At 41.0% G+C, this 27379-nt stretch overlaps 1 protein-coding gene across 1 annotated transcript in view; it reads left to right on the top strand.

The window, feature by feature from the left end:
- PDE10A (phosphodiesterase 10A) overlaps positions 1–25114 on the top strand; it is a gene marked incomplete at its 3' end in the record, with an annotated part of 143835 nt that extends 118721 nt beyond the window's left edge. Inside the window, exons 16-22 of the mRNA XM_083366377.1 lie at positions 9290–9440; positions 16905–17060; positions 20246–20418; positions 22558–22669; positions 23104–23184; positions 23900–23988; positions 25000–25114. Coding sequence (XP_083222503.1) covers positions 9290–9440; positions 16905–17060; positions 20246–20418; positions 22558–22669; positions 23104–23184; positions 23900–23988; positions 25000–25114 — 877 coding nt within the window. The remainder of the gene's footprint in view (positions 1–9289; positions 9441–16904; positions 17061–20245; positions 20419–22557; positions 22670–23103; positions 23185–23899; positions 23989–24999) is intronic.
- Between the last annotated feature and the right edge of the window lie 2265 nt (positions 25115–27379).

Here is a 27379-nt window from a genome sequence, read left to right as displayed (position 1 = left end):
TCACTGACAATGCAATAAATAGCAGTAGGGTGTAAGATGAATACATACTAAATGTCACAATCAAGTAGCTGGCATTGTGTACAGGAACATCTGCACAGTGTGTAGGTTAGACCCTCCCAAATCCTGATGAGAGATTCCTCAGAAAGTCATGGAGAACAATAGGACTAAGATTCTGTGGAAGTTGACAGTTACTAACCAATCAGCCAGAGATTGAAGTAGTAGACAAGGGGCAGAGGATAGTGATGTTGATAGATGTAGCTGCACCAAGTAACCACCACAACAGAAAGGAAGCTGGAGAAGTACCAGGGCCTGAAGGAAAAACTGGAGAGAATGTGGAAAATAAAGACCAAAGTGGTTTCAATGGTGGTAGGTGTAATGTATTGGGATTTTACTTGAACTGTTCACGTGTCTGTTTGAATGCTGCTTAATGTTGCTCAATTGGTGTGTCTGTGTAATAGTCACTGACTAGCCAGACTTGCTGTCTCCAAGAAGATCATTGGATGATTTGGGGTGGGAATGGGTTCTTTTAAACCTATTGGCCGCCGCCTAGTGGCCAACCATATAAGAAGCTGTGCAGAAGCCTCTGTTTCAGTTCTGTTCCTGTTTGCCTCAATAAAGCAATGTTCCTGTTTGCAACCTCTCATCTCGCTTACTGCCTCCAAAGAACTCACTACACAACACTGGCGACAAAGGTGGGATGCTGCTTCTTCAAAAGAGCTGAAAGTCACTAGGGGGTGAGGCCAGCACAGCACCTGGCAGGGACCATGTTCCCCCCCCCCCCTGGTCGGCCTAGCAAGCCACGCTAGCGACCACCCACCTGTGGTCCAGTCCCAGGCCTACAACGAAAAAGCAGCAAGAGGCAACACGAGACCAAGCCGCGAAGACCTTCACCATGTCGAAGGTTGGAAAGCTCGAGGAATTTGATGTCACTCACCCAGAGAGATAGCCGTCCTACATTTCAAGAGTAGAGAACTACCTCTGCGCCAACCAAGTCACCGAAGATGGCCTGAAGGCCGCAACACTTCTCTGTGTCTGCAGGCCTGCAACATTCGACATTGTGGAGAACTTAGTTGCACCAGCGCAGCTGGAGTTCGTTACTTACGCGGACCTGAAGAAATGGCTCAGTGACCATTTCCAACTGAAGCTGTCAGTGATAGCATGGAGGTATGCCTTCGAGCAATGAGTACAACAACCCAGCGAGACATCCACAGATTTTATTGCAGCGTTGAGACAAGTTTCACTCCTGTGCCAATTTTTGGACTTGGAAGAAAGGCTTCAAGACCAACTTATCTGTGGATTAAGGAGCAGAGAGCTTCAACAAAAACTTTTCGCAAGAGACTCCTGCTCCAGGAAGCACTAAAAGAAGTCATGGCAGACGAAGCCGCTGCCGCGGCTGTGAGCATGTTGAAGCCTGCCAAAAGTACTCCTCACGAGGAAGCCATCCATCATGAGGACGCTGAGCATTTGGAAGACGTCGACTCTGACCACAAAGTCGACAAGATCCAACGGCACCATGACAAGGAACTGAAGCCCCCTTACAAGGCAGTTCCCTTCCTTCGGTGTTTGGGCAGTGGCAGCCACCACCAGCGAGTGGAGTGCTGGTTCTGGACAGCCATGTGTTGGGCCTGTGGGAAATCCGGCCACATTGCAGCAGTCTGTAGAGGTCACCAGAAGGACTGCCAATTAGACAATCTGATCAGGAGAGGTACCGGGGCCCTGGGGCAGCATAGAATAGGGTTCTGCTCCAGTCGTTGGAGTGTTTGCCGCACTGGAGCTCTCCACCCCCTTAACCCAAAACTTCGGCTTCAAGTCGAGCTGCAAGACATTCCTTGCAGGATGGAACTGGACACTGGTTCAGCTGTATCCATTATTTCCCTGGAGACCTTCCAGTTCGTGTGCATTTGCAGCAAGAGATGGGCCAAGCTTAGGCCATCCAACATCATTCTCACTGACTTCCAGAATTCCTGAGTAGCTGTCAAAGGCGAGGCCACCTTGGTCATCAAATTCAAGGGGTTTTTGGGTCCCCTAGATGTAATTGTGGTGGAGGGCCAGAGAACGAGCTTAATAGGGCTTGGTTTGATGCACTGGGCATTCAAATAACCAGGATCCACCGGACACAAGCGGTCAACTTAGCAGCAGTTTGCGAGGAATTTGCAGATGTTTTTGACACAAGCCTGGGAGAGTACAAGGGCCCTCCAGTAGTCTTTGCTTAATCCTGCCATAATGCCTATTAGGATCAAGCCCCACAGAGTGCCATTTGCACTAAAACACAAAATCGATGCAGAGCTGGATAAGCTAGTCAATCAGGGCATACTACAGCCTGTAGATGGGGGTGAGTGAGAAACTCCCATTGTCATGCCACTTAAGGCCAACAGTGAGGTCAGGATTTGCACTGACTACAAGTGCAGCAGTAATCAGGCACTACAGCAGCACGTGTACCTGGTGCCAGTCGTTAGCCACATTTTGGTATCGCTGCAAGGGGGTACCGTATTTGCTAAGTTAGATTTGGCACAGGCCTATCAGCAGTTACCTGTGGATAAGATCACAGCGGCTGCAGAAACAATTGTGACACATAGGGGGCTTTTAAAGTCAAACACCTCCAATTCAGGGTTAGTGTAGCCTCAGGAATCTTCCAGGGAGTTATGGAGCGTATGCTCAAGGGCATTCTAGGGGTTTTCCCCTATTTTGATGATGTTCTCATCGCCAGTGAGTCCACTGAGGTGCTTGCAAGGAGGCCCAAAGCTGCCCTTCAACGGTTCCACACAGCAGGACTCAAATTGAAAAGGAACAAGTGTAACATTGGGGTCCCTTCCACTGAGTTCCTGGGCTTTCGTATTGATGCTGAAGGCATCCATCCTGCAGAGTCCAAGCTGAAGGCAATTCAGCTGGCACCAAGCCCCAGGTCAAGGGGAGAGCTTCAGGCATTCCTGGGTCTCTTTAATTTTTACCATATGTTCCTTCCTATCAAGGCTGCAGTGGCAGAGCTGTTACACTGGCTCTTAGACAAAAACACCCCATGGAAGTGGACCAAGGTTCACAAAAATAGTTTTAATTTAATATTTAATTTAATTTAATATTTGCATTTGTATACCGCCCTTTCCCTGAGGACTCAGGGCGGTTTACAGGGAATTAAAATCGAAACATACAAAAGTTAAAACCAATTAAAAAAGCATTAAATTCACCCTGTAGATTAAAACCCCAGTTAAAATTTTCTCCTCAGCCTGGGCCCGAGAGCTCAAAGAGCCAGGTCTTCAGGCCCCGGCGGAATGATCGGAGGTCGGGAGCAGTCCTCAGCTCTACCGGCAGCTGGTTCCAGAGGGCAGGCGCTCCCACCGAGAAGGCCCTATCCCTGGGTGTCACCCGCCGGCAATCTCTCACCGGCGGAACCCTGAGCAGACCCTCCCTGTGGGAGCGCACTGGGCGAAGGGCGTTTGATGCCGGCAGCAGGTGTTCCCTCAAATAACCCGGACCCAGGCCATGTAGGGCTTTATAGGTGATAACCAGCACCTTGAATTTCACCCGGAGGGCAGTAAAATCATTACTGTACTCCAATTCAGTGCTTACGCACTTTAATGAAGCATTGTCTGTATGCATTGCGTGTGACATATCCGCTTATGGGGTGGGGGCTATACTAAGCCATTTGTCTAATGATGGGACTCAAGTTCCCATTGCCTATTATTCAAGGACATTGTCCTCAGCTGAGCGGAATTACGCTCAGATTGACAAAGAGGCCTTGGCCATTGTGGCTGGGGTGAAGAAATTCCATGATTACTTGTATGGTAGGAAATTCATGGTCTTCACAGACCACAAACCACTGTTGGGGTTATTTACTACAGATAGGCAGATGCCTCAAATACTGTCACCTAGAATGTTAAGATAGTCCATTTTTATGTCAGCCTACAGCTACAGGCTGGTTCACAAACCCAGCAAAGACATGGCCCATGCAGATGGCCTTAGCAGGTTGCCATTGCCACAGGTGGAACCAGATCCGGCTCCAGCAGCTTGCATCTTGTCAATTCAGAATTTGCCTGAGTTTCCCCTCCATGCTGGGGAAGTGGCTGCAGAAACTGCTGCAGACAAAGTTTTAAGTAGAGTTTTGTCATGGATTCACACCAGGTGGCTTGAAAATAGCTCTGGACCAGAGTTCCAGAGCTACGTCACTCGTAGACACGAGCTTTCAGCTCACAAAGGCTGCATTTTATGGGGGAGCAGGGTTATTGTCCCCAGTTCATTAAGGCACCATGTGCTTCAGTCTCTGCATGAGGGCCATCCGGGCATAGTCCGGATGAAGGCATTGGCACGGAGCTACCTATGGTGGCCAGGGTTAGATAAGGCTATCGAAGCCCAAGTATACGGGTGTTACACGTGTCAACAGTCCAGACTAGAAATGCCACAGGCCCCTGTCCACCAATGGGATGAGACTCATACACTGTGGTCAAGGATTCACATTGACTTGGCTGGGCCCTTTCAGGGACAGCTGTTTTTGTAGTGGTCGACAGCCACACTAAATGGTTGGAAGTAATTCCTATATCTACTATGAATACTGCTAGGACCATCCAGGTGCTTAGAAAGCTTTTTGCCACACATGGGGTGCTGGATGTTGTAGTCTCGGGCAACGGGGCCCATTTCACAGCGGCAGAATTTCAAGCCTTCTTGAGGACTAACCTCATAAGGCATGCAACATTTGACCCCACGACTAATGGGCAGGCTGAACGTATGGTGTGCACAACAAAAGAGTCACTCAAGCACATTATGACCAGGCATTGGCACCATAGCTGGCTGATTTTTTGCTTTGCCAGCACACTACGCCTTACACAGCAACAGACAAGAGCCCAGCAGAACTTCGCTGGGGAAGAAGGCTCATCACAAAACTGGACAGGTTGCATCCTGACTGGGTGGCAGCAGACATCGCATGCCTAAAGGCTCCAAGGAGGTTGACAGTGGGTGATGGGGTGTGGGCCTGGAATTATGGGCATGGGAACTTGTGGGTGCCAGGTAAAATTGTCAAAAATTTCTGGACCTCTTTCTTACGAAGTAGCTCTAGTCAGTGGGTGAGTCATTCGCCGCCATATTGATCAGCGGCAGAAGCATTTTGCAGAACAGCCACTAAGTGAGGACCTCATGGCAGGTTCGCAATTAGAGTCAGAAACCGGCAGCCAAACAGGGCAGTTCATACGCTCTGAGGACTCAATCAGTCAGTACAATGGAGAGGTGGTCATAGATGAAGTAAGTGCAACATGGGTCTCCAGATAGGGAAAGTCAACCTGAACACAGCAGCAGCTTGGCTGACACAACTACTTCATTGGACTTTGGTTTGGGCCGACCAGGAATGGCCGGCCAAAGGGACTCGAGTCAATCCAACTCATGTGAATCTAAGAACCCAGGTCTACCCAGCCCGGCGGGAAAGCTGGTAGACTGGAAGTTGCCTGGATCCCCCAGGCACTCAGAACAGTCGTGTAGACCACCACAATATTTACAAGATTATATTCTTAAATAATGTATGTACATTCTAGGGGGGAGGGGTGTAATGTATTGGGATTTTACTTGAAGTGTTCACGTGTCTGTTTGAATGCTGCTTAAGGTTGCTCAACTGGTATGTCTGTGTAACGGTCACTGACTAGCCAGACTTGCTGTCTCCAAGATGATCATTAGATGATTTGGGGCGGGAATGGGTTCCTTTAAAGCTATTGGCCGCCACCTAGTGGCCAACCTTATAAGTAGCTATGCAGAAGTCTCTGTTTCAGTTCTGTTCCTGTTTGCCTCAATAAAGCAATGTTTCTGTTTCCAACCTCTCGTCTCGCTCACTGCCTCCAAAGAACTCACTATACAACAGTAGGAGCATTCAGGGCTGTGACTCCTAAACTGGGAGAATGGCTTCAACAGTTCCCAGGAACAACATTAGAGCTCTCTGTTCAGAAGATGCATTGTTAGGGAACAGCTAATAAATATCCTGTGCAAAACTGTTAGATTTCTAGGCCTCTGGTATAGGACTTAAGATTGAGGAAAACATATACCCTCCATAGTGGTGAGAAGGGAATATGTATAAAATGCACATACATATGCATGCAGTGCTTATGAGTAAATACTAGATGTTCTTGAATGGCGACTTAAATTTCAAAGGCCCTTTAAAGGAGTAACCAGAATTAAAACAATATGGTAAAAGTCTGCCTTAAGAGGCTTTTATATTGAGAATGTTTATACTTAAAAAAAAAACTCTCCAAATTTCCATTTTTTTAAATTAGGAAAATGGAAAAAAAGAAGTGAAGAAAATTCCCCCCACTGTTTTTCCTCTGGCTTTCATATCTCTAGTTTAAGCAAGAACTGCTCCATTTATTCAGTATCAAGAGAAAGTAAACGGAACAATTCCAGGTTGTGCAGATCTCCATGTGTGCTTCAGAGCCCTGCAGAGCTTTTGATTGAGAGAGTTATTTTAAAGGGTTTTCAGCCCCCCCCCATATATTTTTCATAGTATGACTATACATGTGCATGCATCTGTTACTATGTCTTTAGTGCTTATAATCATAAAAAATATATAAGGGGTAATTTTTGGGGTAAATATTACTCCACTTGACAGAACCCAGATGTGGTCTCTGAGAGGCATGTATTATCAAGGGTTTCTGTCTAAATAGAGCCCATTGGGACTGAGTCTATAGATAGGTTGCATAGATTAAATTATTTTTGCAAACAGAAATGTTATTGCATTAGCATTTTTAATTAAACTGAGGATATTGAGAATAAATTGCCTGAAATGGTGTGTAGGGTTTCCTCCCTCAGCAGGGGGTTGGACTAGAAGACCTCAAAGATCCCTCCCAACTCTCTTACTGTTATTAAATATCTCAATAGGGCAGGAACTTATACATATAGGACTTTTTTCATGTTTAGAACCATCTACAGTAGTTTACCAAATAGAGGGAGGTGCAGAGGGAAAAAATCTTCCTCTCTAGACCAGATCTGTCTCTGTAGCCACATTACACAAACTTCCACCCCTAATTTGCTCTTCCTATCCAGGAACAAGCAATGTTTGAAACAGAATTCTGATCTGTATCACTTGATCATGCAGTTAGATTTTTTTTTAAAAAAGTTTTCTATGGAAAATTTTAGGAAACCCATACTTATATAAAACTGATGAAATGATCAATTCACATCCTCTGTTTTGAGAAAGCTGGGATCCCCATTGAACCTTTCTGATTCTGAAAGCTTTAGTGATTGTCTATGGATTTCTTAACTGGGAGAGGAGGTATTTTAATGCCCCATTACGTCTAATTTTTGAAATTATTATCATCAGTAAAACTGCCTATCAGGAAATGATAATACACTTGAAATTCTTTTTTCTGTTTACTTTGGAAAGCCAGAGGATTCTACTTATGAATGTCTTCAAAGAAATTGACTTCATTGAAAATATTCAGATGTTTTTCAACATATTAGAATGAATTTATAAACAATCCTCTCTGAAAAGACAGATACTTGTAGGATTACCATTTTAGCCTATATACAGTATCTATAATAAAAGCTCACTTTCTCCTCAAATACACTTATATAAATATTTAATAAGGTTTATGTGGGGATTTTGCTTTTTTTAAAAAAAATGCAGGCATTTACTTTCTGCACTTTAATTTTCTATACTTTAAATCAGTGTACATTTTTTAAAAATAATGTGACTTTCAATGTCAGAAAGACCTATAATTTGACTGAAAGGGCTAGAGATTCAAAGGTATAATTCTAGTTTTTGCTTACTTTGATTGGGTTAAAAATTTCAGCTTTGATTTAATTGAACATTAAAGTAAACTCTGTTGATTAATGTAAGCATACATCCTTGGAAATACATTCCAGTGACATCAGAAGATGTCTAAATGCATTTAATTGAGGCATTAGCTATATAAATAGCAATAACATTACCACACATTTTAAATTATTTGAAAAGATTAAGCAAACCAAGTTTTAGCTTTGATTTTTAAAAAGTGTTCAACAGTTAATTCTTAGCTTGAATTGTAAGCATAGTGGCAAGGCAGTTCTCTTTCCTGCGATGTAAGTCTGCCCCATTTTGCACATGCAGGACGAACAGATGTCGAAAAGCTAACAACAGAGAAGATGGCAGTGCTATGATGTCAGCATTGAGCCTTTATATGGAATCTGATATTATGGAGGAAGGGTAATTAGAGCATTTAGCCTGGACACAGCTTTGAAGAGATGCAGTATGTGTGTGTACATGTGTCTGTGTGTGTGGCTGGGTGGGGGAAATGTGAAAATACGATTGGCTGTAGGAACCAAATTCTTGGAAAGTAGGGCTCCGTCTAGCATTGTTACTTGTGACCATCTCTTAAAATGCTTACCCTAAAAAAAAAAGAAAAGAAAAAAAAGAAAAAAAAAAGAAATGCTTTCTTTTTCAGGGTTCAAATTTCAGGGTTATAATTGAAAGCTCTGTAGGACTCTGACATGGATATGCGGTTCTGCTGCTCCATTCTCATGAGTGAGTTAGAATGTACTTCTCAAAATATTTCAGTGGCACGTGTAAAAGAGAAGAAAATCGGCTCTTTTTGTCTTTATTTCCGCACTTCTCACACATGTGCGGTGAAATTGCTTGGGAGTAAAAAGTATATGTTTGCTTCCTTAGAAAACTAGAGCAAGCATACACAGGTATATTTCTAGTAGATACAGATGGCAAAGTAAAGCATAGATTCTCAAAATTTCCTTTGTCTTTCACTAATCCATCTCCCACAAAGGTATTAAAAGACAGCCTATTTTCATTATACAAACAGATTAATGAAGGTGCAAGTCTTATTTCCTTGCCTTTTTTTTACGTAGCATCCAATGTCTCCTTTTCTGTTGATTTGCTGTCAGGTTAGGCATTATCCAGCATGACTTAATTTCTGCTAAAATAGTGGCATTTTAAGAGAAATCTGCCATAATTGTTTTCAGCCAAATGCTTTGAAAATATGAAGAATGCGAGAGAATTTATCTGACAGAAGAATGGAGAACTTACAATGTTTTGCATAATGCGTATCTGCAACATACTGTATGAACATACATCATTGTGCTTTGAGTGGAAATGAGAGAAATGGACAATTCTGAATTTATGCTTCAATACGCCTCTACTTCTTTCAGTATAACTTCTTGCCTTTTGCTTGCAGTACAGTGGAACCTAATTGGCCCAACCGATGAGAAAATAAATCCATTTTTTTGTAAAGTTATACTGAAATATATATTTTAAAAAAAGTAAATAGAAGTTTTGATTGAAAGTACTCTTTTTCTTCTGAATGCTTCATCTGATTCTTTTTTTTTTCCTTTCAAGTTTTGATATGGAAAAACTATGTCGTTTCACGATGTCTGTAAAGAAGAACTACCGTCGAGTGCCCTATCACAACTGGAAGCATGCCATCACAGTTGCACATTGCATGTATGTTATTCTTCAGCACAACCACAGGACTTTCACAGAATTAGAAGTAAGTGTAGATTCCCCCCCCCATATCAAATACAAAGCAGAAGTAAAATTGGCAGAAACCACTTTGAAAACAGGACAGCTTTGTTTCAGACCAGATCTGCAGATTTACAGGATCTTGCTGTAGAAAAATTGCCACCACAATTTCCCCAAACACATTTTTTGCTCCAACTATTCTTGGAGTGTAGCTTCCCACCCCCCACTATGCAAATAAACAGAAATATTTCACCCATGAAGGCCCTCTTAGGGCAAGGTTTTCTCATATAGGGCAACCTGCCGCCAAAACATTTTTTGGGCAGTATGGCTTTTATTTTCTCTTCTGTGACAATTGTCCAAGTCAAAGTTCTGACACCGTATTGACCCCTATGAACCAGGTCTGTTTTACAGAATTAGTCTATTTTGCTTTAGAGTAATATTGCAATATCTCTGAATCAACCCATTTTAATTGAATATTTGGGCTTTATAGAAATATTGACACATTGCTGATACAAATGAGACTGAGCAGTGCGGGCGCATTGGTTAGAATGCAGTACTCTGTCCGCAGCCAGGATTTAATTCTGACTGGTTCAAGGTTGGCTCAGCCTTCCATCCTTCTCAGGTTGGTAAAATGAGGACTACTACTACTACTAATACTACTACTAATACTAACACTACTACTACTACTAATAATAATAGTGAGATACCTGGTTGATACCTAGAATGCTGGCAGCAACCCGTATCAACCACTAGTGCCAGTCAATTTGAATGTTCAGTTGACTGAGGTTTATGTTTAATGAATAAAAGTTTTATAACAACAACAACAGCAATAATAATAATAATAATAATAATAATAATAATAATAATAATAATAATGAAGAATGGTTTGAGATAATAAAGAATAACAGCAGCAAAATAAGATTAACAGTTGAAACTAATCTTTATTTTTTACATGAATAACAATTATGAAATTGAGTTTTAAAAATAAACTCAACTCTATGAAAGACTGATGTGGGGTCCTTGATGCTCTCTGTGCTTGGTGGTTTACTTGCAGGCATTTCATTAGCAAACTACTGTAGGTAACATCATCAGTATTAATGAAGTGTGACTATTAAACAAGAGAGATAGTGCATGATCTTGTTTCCAATGATATTTCAAAACAATATGGAAAATGTCCTAACAGTTTTTAAGTATTATCCTTTGGAATTGGAGGAAAATATATGAAGTATAGACCGTCTTAATTTCAGATGTCAGACTTAGATTATTAACTGCACTTCTGTATTCATCCATTGGAAGAATCTTATATTATTTATTTATTTATTTATTTATTTGTTTGTTTGTTTGTTTGTTTGTTTATTTATTTATTTATTTATTTATTTATTTATTTATTTGATTTATATACCGCCCTTTCCCGAAGGACTCAGGGTGGTTTAAAAGGTAAAGGTAAAGGTTCCCTCGCACATGCGTGCTAGTCGTTTCCAACTCTAGGGGCTGGTGCTCATCTCCGTTTCAAAGCCGAAGAGCCAGCGCTTGTCCGAGGACGTCTCCGTGGTCATGTGGCCGGCATGACTAAAAGAAAATCAATACAAAAGTTAAAACAATTTTAAAAAGATTAAATGAAACCCTGAGAGAAAATAAAAACCCCAGTTAAAATTAAAAATTAAAAATTCTCAGCCTGGGCCAGAGAGCTCGAAGAGCCAGGTCTTCAGGTCCCGGCGGAATGAACAGAGGTCGGGGGCAGTCCTAAGCTCCGTTGGGACTGGTTCCAAAGGGCAGGCGTGCCCACTGAGAAGGCCCTACCCCTGGGTGTTACCCGCCGGCAATCTTTAACTGGCGGCACCCTGAGAAGACCCTCCCTGTGGGAGCGCACTGGACGAAGGGAGCTTGATGCTGGCAGCAGGTGTTCCCTCAGATATCCCGGACCCTCGCCATTTAGGGCTTTATAGGTTATCACCAGCACCTTGAATCTCACCCGAAGGGCAACCGGAAGCCAATGCAGCTCGCGGAGTAGAGGTGTTACATGGGAGTATCGGGAGACCCCCATCACGACTCGCGCGGCTGCATTCTGCACCAGCTGAAGCCTCCGGGTGGTCCTCAAGGGCAGCCCCATGTAGAGAGCGTTGCAGTAGTCTAAACGGGAGGTCATGAGCACATGAGTGACTGTGCGTAGGGCTTCTCGGTCCAGGTAGGGTCGCAAATTGATATTGATGTAAAGATGTTTATAGTAGAAGAAATTGTTAAGAATTTCAGGTATCTGATGAACCATATTATACATCATAGTTCCTAGACATAATTCTTTGTATTTTTTTCCCTCCTTAATCTTTGTACAAAGTGAAAGTAAACTTTGTTTATTGTTTGTTCAGGATATCAGGTTGTTTGCTTCACAATCTTATGCCTACTTTCTCCTATAATTAATTAATTAATTAATTAATTTTATTTGTATACCGCCCTTCTCCCGAAGGACTCAGGGCGGTGAACAGGGCAATACATGTTAAAAACAGAATACAAAAATTAAAAAAGATTAAACAACTGCCCAGAACTCTTAAATAGATTAAAACGCATTTAAAAGTAATAAAAACCCAACCCCCTCCCATCAGGCCAGGCCAGCTTGTTCAAAAAGATACGTCTTTAGATCGCGCCGGAAGGAGCGAAGGTCGGGTGCCATCCGGAGCTCAACCGGAAGATGGTTCCATAAATCTGGTGCGCCCACAGAGAAGGCCCTCCCCCTGGGGGCCACCAGTTGGCATTCTTTGACCGGAGGCACCCTGAGGAGACCCTCTCTTTGGGAGCGTATTGGGCCGAGGGAAGTTGATGCCGGCCGCAGGTGCTCCCCAAGTTATTCCGGACCCATGCCATGTAGGGCTTTGTAGGTCAATACCAGCACCTTGAACCTCACCCGGAAGACAACTGGGAGCCAATGCAGCTCGTGGAGCAGAGGTGTAACATGGGAGTATCGGGAGACTCCCAACACAACTCTCGCGGCTGCATTCTGTACCAGTTGGAGCCTCCGAGTGGTCTTCAAGGGCAGCCCCATGTAGAGAGCGTTGCAGTATTCTAAACGAGAGGTCACGAGTGCATGAGTAACCATACGCAGGGCATCCCAGTCTAGATAGGGCCGCAACTGGCGCACCAGGAGAACCTGGGCGAAGGCCCCCCTAGTCACGGCCACTATGTGATCTTCCAAAGTAAGCCGTGAATCTAGGAGGACTCCCAAGTTGTGAGCCCTATCTACGGGGGGTAATAGCTCACCCCCCATAGAAAGAGATGGGATATTCTGAATATCCTGGAATGCCGGTATGCACAGCCACTCAGTCTTGTCGGGGTTGAGTTGAAGTCTGTTCCTCCCCATCCAGACCCGAACCACTTCCAGGCAACGGGACATCACGTCAAGGGCATCACTGGGGTGGTTTGGGGTCGAAATAAAAAGCTGGGTATCATCAGCGTACTGATGATACCCAACTCCAAAACCACGAATGATCTCACCCAGCGGTTTCATATAGATGTTGAACAGGAGAGGCGAGAGGACCGACCCCTGAGGGACTCCACAAGCGAGAGGCCTCGAGGTAGACCTCTGCCCCCCTGCCAACACCGACTGCAAACGTCCCAGGAGATAAGAGGAGAACCACTGAAAAACTGTGCCTCCCACTCCCAATCCCCTGAGACGCCGCAGCAGGATACCATGGTCGATGGTATCGAACGCCGCTGAGAGGTCTAATAGGACTAGGACAGAGGAATGTCCCCTGTCCCGGGCCCTCCAGAGATCATTCACCAGAGCGACCAATGCCGTCTCCGTGCTGTACCCGGGCCTGAAACCCGATTGGTACGGGTCTAGATAATCCGCTTCATCCAGGACCAGAGGGAGCTGATGCGCCACCACACTCTCAACAACCTTCGCAAGAAAGCAAAGGTTGGAGACCGGACAAAAGTTATTTAACACAGCTGGGTCCAAGGCAGGCTTCTTGAGGAGAGGTCTCACCACCGCCTCCTTCAAGACGGCGGGGAAACTGCCCTCACTCAAAGAGGCAGATATAACCGCCTGGAACCAGCCTCGTGTCCCCTCCCGAGCCGCATAAACCAGCCAGGAAGGGCACGGGTCCAATAAACATGTGGTGGAGCTCAACCTCCCCATAATCCTGTCCACTTCCTCTGGAGTCACAGAATCAAACTCCTCCCAGATAATATCGACAAGACCGCCCGTGTCCTGATCGTCAGACTCTGCCCAGTCGGAGTCCAGACCGGTCCGAATCCGAGCGATTTTGTCCGACAGATGTTGACTAAACTCCTTGGCACGACCCTGCAAGGGTTCCTCCCTCACCTCCTGATTAAGGAGGGAGCGGGTCACCCTAAACAGGGCGGCCGGGCGGTTATCTGCGGACGCGATAAGGGTAGCAAAGTGGTTAGACCTATAAGCTGTCTCCTTTCCCTATTTTGACAAAATGTTAGAAATTTTGCCTATTATTCGGTGTTTTTGGAAATTCCTTTTGTTTTTGCAATATTAGCCCAGTTCCAATTGCAGTCTGCTTTCCCCCACCCACTTTCCCTGGGTTGTAGTAGAGAAAATGGGTTGGCTGACTTTGGAATCCCAGCAGCAAATGAATGAATGAACCTTTATTGTCAAAGTACAACCATGTATACATTGAGATTGGCTGAGCCTGCCTTCATGCCCATATTTCCAGGGATAGGAGTGCTGCATTTGTTTTTTCAGAAAAAAAAAAACTTTCCTGGTGAAGGACATGCTTTGTTGGACAGCCACTCTATTTTATTCACCAGAGAGAGACAGACTAAATGGCTTTAATGAAAAGGAATTAATTCAGCTGCCATCAGAAGAAATAATAATTATGAAATGTTATGTTTTATTACTACAATGAATTAGCGCAGTTCTCAGAGTAAAATTGCAGATTATATTACAGTACATCGCTTGTCCCATTAGAAGATGGAGTACAACATCCTATCTCTTGTTTTTTTAGCAACAGCCAGTTATTAGAGGTGGGAAGTGCCCAGAAGCTGCATACCTCTGTTCATGCAGGTTTTGCCCATTCCCTTTTGGCATAGCAGTGCTAATCATCAAAGTATTCAATGAACTTTAGTTTACGGTTGTTGTTGAACAGGAGAACTGGGTTAAGAAGTTCAGAACAAGCCAGAATATTAAATCAACTTTCCAGTTCGTTGATGACTTTCTGGTTATTGCAGCACATGGAGGGAGGAGCAAATGAATGACAAAGAATAAAGAAGCAACATGGAGATCTAACAGAACAAATTTATTATTTAATCAATTTATACAAATAGTCCTTGGTTAACAATCATTCATTCATTCAGCAACCATTTGAAGTTATAATGGTGTTGAATGAGTGGTACTTATGACTGGTCCTTGAAGTACCAGCCGTCCCAGTTTCCTTGCGCTAATATGATCATGATCCAAGTGCTTGGCAACCATCTCACTCTTATGACCATTGCATCATCCCACAATATCTGATCCCCATTTGCAAGCATTCCTGCAGACGTCCACCAGCAAAGTCAGTGGGGAAGCCTACAGGGAAGATTGCAAGATGCTCCTTCACTCACAGGGCTTTTTTTCTTGAGACCATGGCTACAGACTCTTGAGATCTCACAGGTATCTCATACTCCACAGCATGCATGTCCCAACAGATTGCCAAGCTGCCCAGAGTGGCCACCTGTATATTCTCCTTCACCTGGCAGCAGCCACCTGTGGCTCTGTCTCCCTTGCACTGCAGGAGTCACTTTTGCACCTGCTGGTCTGCTTCTGAGTCTCCTGGGACTTGGAACTTCGTGCTGGTTTCTGTTCGTTTGAAGCCAGGAGGAGTTGTGGGGAGGTTCTCACTTAATGGCCCATGATCCTTACTTAATGATGGCAAACAGGGACTGCCAGGATGGCCATTGCTAAGCTATGCTTTTCTACTGCATTGCTTAGTAATGGAAATTCTAGTCCCAGTTATCATGGTTAAGCCAATGGCTACTTTACAGCTCTATCGTGGGCAGCACACATAGGATGAAAACCAAGCTAAAATAAAAACATGATGAAATAACGACCAAAGATAAACCAACTCCAATAACAAAATCATAGTGACAGGCCCACTTAACCTCTAGATCAGGGGTGTCAAATTGCCAGCCCATGGGCCGGATGCGTCACACGGAAGCCACGCCCACCCCATTGCCAGCAATGGCAAAACAGTCTCGATACGTCGCGAGTTTGACAGGTCTGCTCTAGATCCTTTGTCTAAGGGGAAATCCAGGTGTTTAATGACGTATAAAATGGTAGCAAGGAAATAGTCACATGTTTCTTGCATTATTAAACCAAGATACAAATATAGCTCAGACACCTGGTGAAGGTCTCGATCAGTGATGGCAAACCTTTTAGAGACTGAGTGCCCAAACTGCAACCCAAAACCCACTTATGGGTGCCGAGTGGCCGTGGCCCATTGGGTGGGTGTGGCCAATTGGGTGGGCGTGGCTGTGGTGGGACTAAAAAGTTCAATCAATCAATCAATTCCAATTTTGTGAGATCTTTTTTTTTGCTCACGAAGAAGTTGAAATTGATTGATTGATTGGACCTTTTTTTTGCACACAGCAGCAGAGGTCTAAAGCGAAAAGGTTTTATAAAACCCAGCTGACTGGGGCGACGGCATGGGTGCCCACAGAGAGGGTTCTGTGTGCCACCTGTGGCATGTGTGCCATAGGTTCGCCACCATGGGTCTAGATCTTAGTTCTAGAGTACTTGCAAAATAAACAGAAAATTACATAATTAGTCCGTGACATCTCCCATATAGCTAAACTGGGAATTATTTTGAGGGTTTGTAAGAACTTCCTGAATTGGGAATTATTGTCTTCGTTGTCATCATCATCATCATCATCATCATCATCATCATCATCATCATCATACTCGTTTTATTCCATTGTTCAGCAGTCCCCACAGTTACTTCCGGTGACATGGGTGGCTATATTAATTAATTAATTAAACCATTATTTTTATATTATCTTGTCTGATGCAACTGATGATCTGTCTGAGTATAATAAACTGCCTCTTATTTTTTAACTGTTTAAAATATATTTTATTAAAAGTTGTTGTCTTAATTTAAAATAAACTACCTCTTATGAACTCAAAATGGGGCTATTATTTTTAGTGGCAGAATGTAACACTTTACACTAATTGGCTGGAAATCACTGATACTTGTTTTGTAGGCTTTTAGTTATCCTGTCTCTAAGTGGCTCACAAGCAAAAAGAAAATATAATTATATGGTACCAAATCAGAACATATAATTTTTTTAATAATAATAATAAAACCTAAACATTCCTTTATCAACACTGATTATTCATTTCTAGTACCGCCAATCATTCCCGGTAGAACAAACTCATTCCTGACTCATGTATTTTATATGTTAATGGGCTAACTAAAGTGTCTGGCCTAGTAAAGAGTGACATCTAGTGGTATAAATGTAATTTGAACTTTAACTTCCTGTCTGCTTATTTTTCTAGCGAAAGGGTCTTCTCATTGCTTGCTTATGCCATGACCTGGATCACAGGGGTTATAGCAACAGCTATCTTCAGAAATTTGATCATCCATTAGCAGCACTTTATTCCACCTCAACCATGGAACAGCATCATTTTTCACAGACAGTATCTATACTGCAGGTAATTCGTTGCACTCCATTTTTATGGCTAAGATTTAGAAATCTAGAAGTAGCAAATCTAACTGCAGGAGGTTTGTTTAAATTCTCTGTCAGGAGTCTTCAAACTTGGCTCTTTTATGACTTGACCTCAGCTCCCAGAATTCCTCAGCCAGCGTGCCTGGCTGAGGAATTCTGGCACTTGAAGTCCACAAGTCATAAAAGGGCCAGGTTTGAAGACCTCTGCTCTATGTGGACACTTTTTAATATGGCAAAACTGTTCTGCCTTTAAAATAGTCTATTTATTACACAATTAAGAGCAGGGTATGTTTTTCTAAAAATAAATAAAAGTGCAAAAGTCAAAGTTTGAAACGCAGAGAAAAATGTTTGGTCAAGGGTTAGGATTTATTGAATTGAATATGTGATTTATTAAATTTGTAAAGCAATCTTAGGAAGACTTTAGGTAGAAAAGAAATTTTACCCTTCATTTTCCTACCAAGCTTGTATCAGGCAACTTCCATTCATCCAAATTAAAAATGGTGAGTTCTAATCCTACCTTAGGTAAGATTTCATGCCTTAGGAATGAAAGCCACCTGGATGACTTTGGGCCAATCACTCTCTCTTATCCCAAGCCACCTCACAGGGTTGTTGTTGTGGGGTAAACAAGAGAAGGGAGGTGTATTATGTTTGCTGCCTTGAATTATTTATAAAGTAATATAGGTAGAATAAAAAAAATCTGATAAATATCTTCAGATATGTGAAGGGCTGTCGTATTGAAAAGGGGGTAGAATTATTTAGAGTTTGTTTAGAAGACAGGATAAAATGGAAAAGTGTAATGGTAGACAGCATTAGATGGAGAAATAGTCCTAGATAGGAAGAAAAACTACAGTAAAATAAACATTTTATCAGGGTTTAGTTTTTGGTTTCAAATGATCCCAGTAAGAATTGATGACAAAAAATAAATGATTGGCAGAAACAATTAATTATGTGTCACCTAATTAAAAAAAAATCTAGAATAAAGGTAAGTTCTCAGAAGATTTTATAAAGATCAGGATTGACTGGCAGTAGCAAATTTATTACTGGGCTGTTGAGTAACAGATTTGGTGATACAAACATCTGCTTAGCTTGATCCAGAGTCCCAGAGAGAACATTAGCTGAGTCAGCTACACCAGACTCCAACTGGGATTGACTAGAAGGAGAGTACCTATTACTCCTATCAGAGTTGGGGAATAATAAAGGCTGCTGATCATCAGTCAGCCCCAGGAGTGATCCTGTTGGGAGCATCTAGGAACTGATGGAAAAGAAGAGGGTGACAAATGATAACATCCCCCCACACCAGTAGAAACTCAGGACAGGAATGTTTCTAGCCAGTGATGACATTTGCCACAGGGGAGGTGGCTCATTACCTTGAGAAGACCAGTTTGTATGCAAGTCAGGTGCACAGATTCAACCAAATGGTAGTAAATAAGATAACCTTTATTGTCGGTTTTTTTTTTACTGTGGGCACAACGGCACACATCAAAAATGAAATTTAGTTGCCCGCTCTCAAAGTGAGCACATACATGACACACACCTAACATACTATACACAACATATGTATAGACCACACCCCTACACATACATAACAAATAAATATTAAACACTGTCCATCGTGAAAATATAATGGAAGGAGGAACCTTGAGAGTTCACAAGGTTAATGTATGGAATGAAACTTTGGCTGAAATGGGAATCCCTTGGTCACCAGATTGAGGGGAAAGAGAAGCTCAAAGTGGCTGGCTAGCTTATTTTAACACCAAATTCCTGATAGCGGCCCAAGACTGATACAAGAAAAAGAAATTATGGAGAAGGAGGGATCAGCTATGTTGTCGCAAAAAGTTAAAACTGAAAAGGGAAATTTAGGTTTCTCACCCTTATTTAAGAAACTCGGTTACTAGCCATGCAGGCGAGGCCATATTCCCTATCTGCACACTTGGCAGGTGTTGAAGATGTTGATTTGGAATATTCCCCAGAAAATGAAAGACAACAGGCCTTAAAGTCAACTGAGACAGCAAAAACAATTGAGTGGAAAGGATTTTTAAGCTTTTCTTTAGATTTATTGTATTGTTAAATGCAAATGGAAATAAAAATCAGAAGGGAAAGAGGAAAGGAATAAAAGAAAAAGAAAAAAGAGTGACTTCTGTCTCTTTTTGATGCAGTAGAATACAAAATACACTTAGTTGCCACTCAGCCTTTTGCTTTAGACTCCTAGTAGATACCATTTCTAAAGCAACAAGTTACTCTAGTCATCAAAACCTAAGATCAAACGTACTTTTTTTGTTTTTTGGTTCGAACAAAATCAAAAAGATTTTCAGGTGGAAACAAGTTCTTCTGATAAGGCTTTCTCTTCAATTAACTTTGCCATCTCTGCCAACTCCATCACTTTTTTCACCTTTTCTTTTATAGTGGGAATTGACCTGTCTTTCCATTTTTGTGCATATAATAACAAAGTTCAAAATTTTCTTTCAAATTCTTTATTCGACGGCTCTAAAAAAAAGAAGTCAGGTTTCAGTTTTATATTTGATTTAATAAACTTCTGAATTAAGACAAAAATCTGCCCTAATATTTCTTTGTTTTGTGACAAGTCTACCAGAGATGATAAAACATACCCAGTGGGAAGTGTTGATTTACCTTTCACTTTCATTTTATTGTGATAATAATAAAAATAAGTAGGAACTGGTTTGGGTGTTTGTTGTGTCCGGATCGACGACACACACAGCGAGGCAGTTGCAACAGTGTAGTTTATTGGAACGTGTGGAGAGAACTGAGGGACCCGGTCCGGGTAGCTAAATATATATGTCCAGCAGCCACTGGACGCTAGCCAACCCCGTGTCCGGAATCTCCCACCAAAGAAACAACACCCAACCCAGGGTCGTGGATTTCCCGCCGGTGGAAAACCACTCCCTTACTAATCTACATACACAACAGTGTTGCTTTGGCTTTTTGGCATACACTCAAAGCTTACAGCAGACCCGTCACATGTTTTCAAACTTCCAAATCTGTTTACCACTTTAAAATGTCCTGGATCCTTAGAAGTTCAGGAATATAATTGTTTGTTTGAACACATAAAGGTTAATCCAATGTCTTGTTTTAAGAGCTACTATATAGGCCCGATATAGACTTAAAATTAAATTATTCACAATAAAATCTTTATATGCTTTTCTTTTTTCCTAGCTGGAAGGCCACAATATTTTCTCTAATTTGAACTCCACTGAGTATGAACAGGTCTTGGAAGTTATCCGCAAAGCCATTATTGCTACAGACCTTGCTCTGTACTTTGGAAACCGAAAACAACTGGAAGAGCTACAACAAACAAGATCACTGAATCTTAAAAACCAAGCACATAGGTAAAATACCAGTGAATATTTATGGTTTAAAATCTCAATCATGTTTCCTTGTTTTGAAGGCTGAATATTTAGCTTCCTGTATTTGGCTACAGAACTAGCCTAATATATAAAATGTTCTGAGGAATGTGCACTAAACCCTCAATCAAGAGGTATTTTATTGTTGGTATACGTTCAGCTGTGCACTCAGGAAATTTCTGTCAATTTTCATTTTATTTATTTATTTTATTTATTTAGATTTATATACCGCCCTTTCCCGAAGGACTCAGGGTGGTTTACAGGGCATTTAGAAGAAAGTCAATACAAACGTTAAAACAAATTTAAAAAGATTAAATAGAACCCTGAGAAAATTAAAACCCAGTTAAAATTAAGATTAAAAAAAAATTCTCAGCCTGGGCCAGAGAGCTCGAAGAGCCAGGTCTTCAGGTCCCGGTGGAATGAACGGAGGTTGGAGTATTTTGGAGTATGGTTGCACGCTGGTTGGAATGCAGTAAAGTAGGCTAACTCCACATTCCACTGCCTGGCATTTGATTGTAATTGGCTCAAGGTTAACTCAGCCTTCTATCCTTATGAGGTCAGTAAAATGAGGACCCAGATTGCTGGGAGCAATATGCTGACTCTGTTGTAAAGCACTGTGAAGTGGTATATAAGTCTAGATGCTACTGTTATCTGTTCATAATCTTAGTGATAAAGAATGTTCTGTTCCAGCCTACGACCGGCCCTGTTTGCGTGTCAGGGACAACCCCTTCTTCCTTTAAACAATCAATAAGCTGGAAAAACCCAACCCAAATTTATTTACAGTTCAAACAAAAAGGCAACAGAATATTTCCTTGAATAAATGATTCAAAATATCATACAAGAGTTAACAAACAAGAATCAAACAGATTAGCAAGAACAGACCAGGATTCTCTTTGAATGTCTCCAAACGGTTGTCTTCAGCAACCAGCCCCGCCCACACCTTCCTCTTTTATTATCAGTCCCAAGGCGTGGCTTCTCACTGACTTCTCCTCTTTTCACTGAGTTGCCTCATTGATTTTCTCTACTCTGCTCTCCTGGATTGCCTTCTGCTTCTAGCGTCTCTGAACAGATTCAGCTGTGACTCCTCTGAGTCTGACACCTGTTCCTCACACAGCTGAGCCTCATGAGGAACACAATTGGAGGGGCCAGGCTGAGAGTCCTGCAGTGCATCAGAGCCTCCCTCTGACACTGAAGGCTCTCCAGACCCCTACTCCTCCTCCTCAGATTCCTCGGACTCAGCTGCTGGGAGCACAGGATGACACTGAATCACAATGAAGAATCTAAACTTCTTTCTGACAAAGCCATTAATTTAATCACTGGTCTTTCCAATCTCAAGTAGTTCCAACCTTTATGTTTGAAGGGTCTTAACATAACTTTTTTGGTTTTGCTCACATTGCATCTGTACTGTGGAAAATAAAACCTGATTAGATGGAATTGGATGTGAGCGTGAAGCAGAGAGAAAACCTGCGTATCCAAGACCTGGCTACCTTAGTTATTGCTGAAATTCAATAACACTCTGGACTAAAGCATTTTCAAGTTATCTGAAAGTCTGAGGCTTAGTCATAGGAAAAAGAAGTTGACAAGGGAAAATTGTTTGCTGTGCTGCAATGTATGTTAGATTTAAAGTTGAATTTTATATAAAATTGAATCTCAGAAGCATTCTGGAATTGGATCTGTTCACCTTTTATATTGCACCATTTTATTTTTAAATGCTTCAGTTGATAGCCAAACAGGTTGAGTGTATTTATTTGTTGAGGTATGTATAGAGCTGATTTAGGACAATACATTTAATAATAAAAAAACAGGGACGGCAATAGTAAGTATAAATTACATTGTGTTTGTTGAGATTTCCTTTTTCTAGACTCTTTGATTGCTCTGGAATACTTTATTTAATGCTATTTATTAATCTTGTTGTGAAAAGATATCTGTTAGGTTCTTGAATGGTTTTAATAGTATTAATTATCCTTAGCACTGAGTATGCTATTGTTTATTTTTTGTGTGTGTTTTTATTTGAACCGATCTGTTTTACCTTTGAATCAAATATATTTCAATATCAGTTATTACTATAGGATATATTTGAAAAGGCAAATAATTGTTTCAGCTACACAAGTTATTATATTCTAGGGATCGCGTGATTGGCTTGATGATGACAGCTTGTGACTTGTGTTCTGTAACAAAATTATGGCATATTACCAGACTGACAGCCAATGATATATATGCAGAGTTTTGGGCTGAGGTATGTGCATTTCATGATGGATTCATTTTCATATCTATCAGCAGACCTTTGAACAGAAAATTAAGATTTGGAAATGATTGATTGAACTATTGGAACTATTGATGTTATTTGTTTATTCATTTATTTATTTGTAATATAAGGGTCACCTGGCTCCAAGCACCTCTGGGCAGCTTGCACTTTAAAGGCTGGAACAATTAAAAACTACTACTACTACTACTACTACTACTACTACTACTACTACTAATAATAATAATAATAATAATAGTAATACACTTTATAGACACCAAGAGTGTCTACATAAGAATTTTACGTTTGTCTTCAGAATTCTACCTTTTTTCTCCATTATATATTTAGTGTCCTTAATTTTTATTATTGAGAGCTAAATAATTAAGAAATAAATGAAGAATATTCTCAAGCACTTATTTTTCTTTCAGGGTGATGATATGAAGAAGTTAGGTATTCAACCTATACCTATGATGGACAGAGATAAAAAAGATGAGGTTCCTCAGGGTCAGGTAAGTCTAAAATAGCTTTTGAATAGATTTTAATTTGAACATAATATACATATCCATTATTTGTCTGAAATGGTATAGGGCAAGGGTAGACAACCTTGGCTCTTTTATGACTCATGGACTTCAACTCCCAGAATTCCTAAGCTAGCATGGCTCAGGAATTCTGGGAGTTGAAGTCCACGAGTCATAAAAGAGCCAAGGTTGCTTACCCCTGGTATAGGGTTTCCCGCCTGAGCAAGGGGTTGGACTAGAAGACCTCTAACATAATAAGCAATGACTAAACATCCATTGTATGTATTAATTTTTATGCCACCTATCTTCCCAATAAGGTGACTTTTTAAACATTAATGTGCTGATTTAATGATACTATTAAACAATTGATCCAAATTACTTATTCTTAAAATAATGAAAGTAAAAGGAAAGCCTATATTTATTAATTATGAGCAACTCCTATGCATAATCTGGTATTCTTATATGATCCCTTGTAAAACCATTATTGATTTGGCAGCGAATAATATTCATTCCACTAATCCAGATCTATGAAAGAAGAAAATTGATAGTTTGTTAGCTTCTTTCCATTTTGTAACAGAAAGGAAAAAGAGATTTAACATATATTTGTAAAATATAGTGAGAATATATGATAGTCTGTTAGCAAACAAACTGTTGCAAATTTTGAGTTGAATAATATTTGAGTAATAGTGTTTTTATTTTTTCCAAGATTGGGTTCTATAATGCTGTAGCATTGCCCTGCTATGGTACACTTGCACAAATCCTCCCTCCCACAACACCACTACTTCGAGCATGCAGGTAAATATGAATTTGACTTGAATGGTCAATTGAAAACCCTTAAATAATCTTACTTCTACATAAGGAGGGAGTACTAAATGATTATTGCAACTTAAAGACTCTTCAGAACTGTAAAAAATGGAGAAGAGGGAGGTACTGTATATCAGGTGCAACAGACTAATAGAGTTGGAAGGGCTATTTGCTATTTGCCTCATAATTTCTTTAATTTTATCAATAGAAGAGAATCTATGTAGCTCAGTGTTGAACTATGGAATATGTGGTGCTCTCTGAGCCTGGATGTTTGCTTGTTCATGTTTATGGGTACTGAACACATTATCTAGTCTAGAGAACCAGTTTAGAACTAAGGATAAATTTCCTGACAGCTCAAATAATCAATCAATCAATCAATCATTCAATATACCTCCAGAGGTTGTAGGTTTTTAAGAGGAGATTGGACAACCATTTGTCTGAAATGGCATAGCGTTTCCTGCTTGATCAGGGAATTGAACCAGAAGAACTTCTAGGTCCCTTCCAACTCTGTTATTCTGTAACAAAATGTCTGCAAGCAAACAATCTATCATCCATAATCACTTTGTTTCAACTAGCATCTGTCCCTCTGGAATCCTGATTGGTCTTCTTGTTGTTTTAAATTTCTAAATAAAAAATGGTAGTGAAGGCATTAATCCACCTTCATAGTTCTGTTTAGAGGCCATAGACAAGATGAAAGGGAAATGCAATGCAAAGAAATGTAAATGTATCCAACATTACTAGATTAGTATTCACAAAGCAGTGCTGATGACATTTTGTGGCAGTGGTAATGAGAAGAAAGGCACACTTTTTCAACTTGATACTAAACATTCAGTTGCCATTCTCCCCAAACTGAAAGCCCAGATATGATAGCTTAACTGTCACATCTGCCTCTTTGAAGGAGGAGCTGATATCAGATGAGATCATGACATCCCCGTTTATAAATATTTCTTGTATACCTCAATAAAATATCTGACAAGTGAGTAATTTTTCCTTTCTCTCCAGGGAAAATCTCAAACAATGGGAAAAGGTAATACGAGGGGAAGAAGCTTATGGATGGATACCTACGCAGTCCAGTAGTTCTGACGCAGACTCTTTCCCTGTGAAGATTGTTGACTGATCCACATTTAAGGCTTTTTATTCCACAATTTTTAGCCTTTTAAAAGGATAAAAACCCTGCAAATACAAACTGGGAAGGCTGAGTGCAAATTTATTTTCCTCGGTGATACAATGTGAATACAAGTTTCAACTATCCAAGCAAAAGTCAGCTTGTAAATATAAAGGACTGGCTTTTTAATAGGCTATTTTGCTGAGGCCTTAATTTCAAGATGATTTGAACTGGGAAGGCTAATCTAGGCTTGGTTTTAAATTGTGTATCTGTGGTAATGAGTTTTCACTGGTACTTTTACTTACTAGTACACAATACTGTGATTGGCTTAAATATCAGGGTTCACCTGGGGAAGTCTAGACTACAATACGACATTTCCACACTGATATGGTAAATGTTTTGATCTTTGAACTCCAGAAGAAAATCTCTGGGGCAGAAACTATCACTGAGTTTACAGTACTTGAATTTATCTTGCTGCAAATGGGAGGTTTAACTTCCTGATTCTAGTCTCCAAACGTTATTTGATTATCATCATGAAACAACTACTTTATTGCACCCATTAGACATTGGGAAAAATATATCAGTGTTTCTTTAGTGATTTTATAATTTAGGGAAAATGTCCATTTCTACCTGGAAACAGAATATTTACCTCTGGTTGTATCACATTAGGTACCTGAAGACCCATATTTTCAACCTTACTAACAGTAATGGATTGAATTTCAAATGTGGTGGTGGAAATCTGTCAGGAAAAGCTAGTCATTGTTTAAACAAATATTAAAGATGGGTGCCTCTAAATTCCAGCTAGTTTACAAAAATAGGACCTTACAGACATAGGCATAATCTCCAGAAATCATAACACTACTTACATGTTTTTAGCTTTTGTGTTGCTCATTAGTGCCTGGTGGGCTTTGTTCTACTTTTCCCTTTGAATCTCCATTTACCCCAAAACCTTTCAAACTAATTGTCTAATTCTTGTAACCTGTTGCCTGTGGAAGAAGAAAGCTGATATGTTGAACCATTGCCCTTACATACTGTGAATGAAGTCTGTATTGATTTGGGCCCCACTTCTGCACATAATTTCATTATGTGATATATTTCCATATATGTTAGGCTGTACACACTTTGAAAATGTGAAGTAGAGAGAAAGAAATTGAAAGAAGTGTTATAAACCTTACATGAGCACAGTACCTCTGATACTAATGAGAATTTTCAGCCTGCCTTGAGAGCTTGAAGCAAATTGTGGCTGTTTTAATAGTTGCATTAAGTTCAAGAAATTGGCTTCTAAATGGGGCAATATCTTTTTTGTCCCAGACTCACACAAAACCCTGAAAAAAGTGGTTATTTTGATGGATAGCAGAGAGGAGCTGTGCTCCTATGAGGCCAAAAAGCTTCTTCCAAATTAGTTTTGAAGCATGTCTATACCTCCTAATGTCTATACCTCTTTGCAGAACTATATTTGTAAATATGTTAACTTTACTCTAGTTTTAGACAATGTATCAATAAGCCATGAGGTTTAATCCTAGCATCACTGACCTCAGTGTGAACACTTCTATTGACTTGAATGGAAATCTCTCTCTCTCTCTCTTTTTCTCCCTCTTCCTTCCTCCCTCTCTCTGCCTCTCTTTGTTTCTCTCTATCTCAGTAGGAGAGAGTCTTCCTGCTGAAATAGGCTTCGCTTTGTTCATATACTTGATATAGCATTTAAATGGGTCTATCATATAGGCCTTCTCAGCAAAATCTTACGTACAATACATACACATCACCACTGTATGCCCCATTCCAACATTATGCTCAAAGGCAGACATGTGCTGGATGCATGAGCTTTCATGCACCATGTGACAGTGGTCCAAACATAATTATCAAAAGCTGAAAGAGTCAAATGAAGCAAGTATTGGAAAACAAACAGTTGATTTTATAAACGGAGATACGGATCCTAAAATGGGTTCCGGACAAATAACTCTTTGTTCCTTTTCTGCTTTTCGTGCATAAGATTACCACGGCTACCTCTTTGGAATATAATTGTATTTTTAGCTGATTAATTATGAATGATATTATACAAGTTTTACTGTGCCAGTTCAATGTCATTTTAATTAATTATTTTATTGCAGAGGATCCAAAGAATCTGAGCACATACAATAGAGATGGGGAAACCTACACTCTTCTAGATCTTGTTGAACAATTGCTCCCAACACCCTGGCTAACGTTGATCGTGATGATGAACTATGAGATTAAGAGATTAGTAGCATGAGAGGGTGGGACGCAGTGGCTCAGTGGGTT

Source organism: Vipera ursinii (assembly GCF_947247035.1).
Source record: "Vipera ursinii genome assembly, chromosome: 1".
NCBI classification, from domain to species: domain Eukaryota; kingdom Metazoa; phylum Chordata; class Lepidosauria; order Squamata; family Viperidae; genus Vipera; species Vipera ursinii.
Note: the sequence above shows the minus strand (reverse complement) of the source record. Positions and strands in the feature narration are given on the sequence as shown.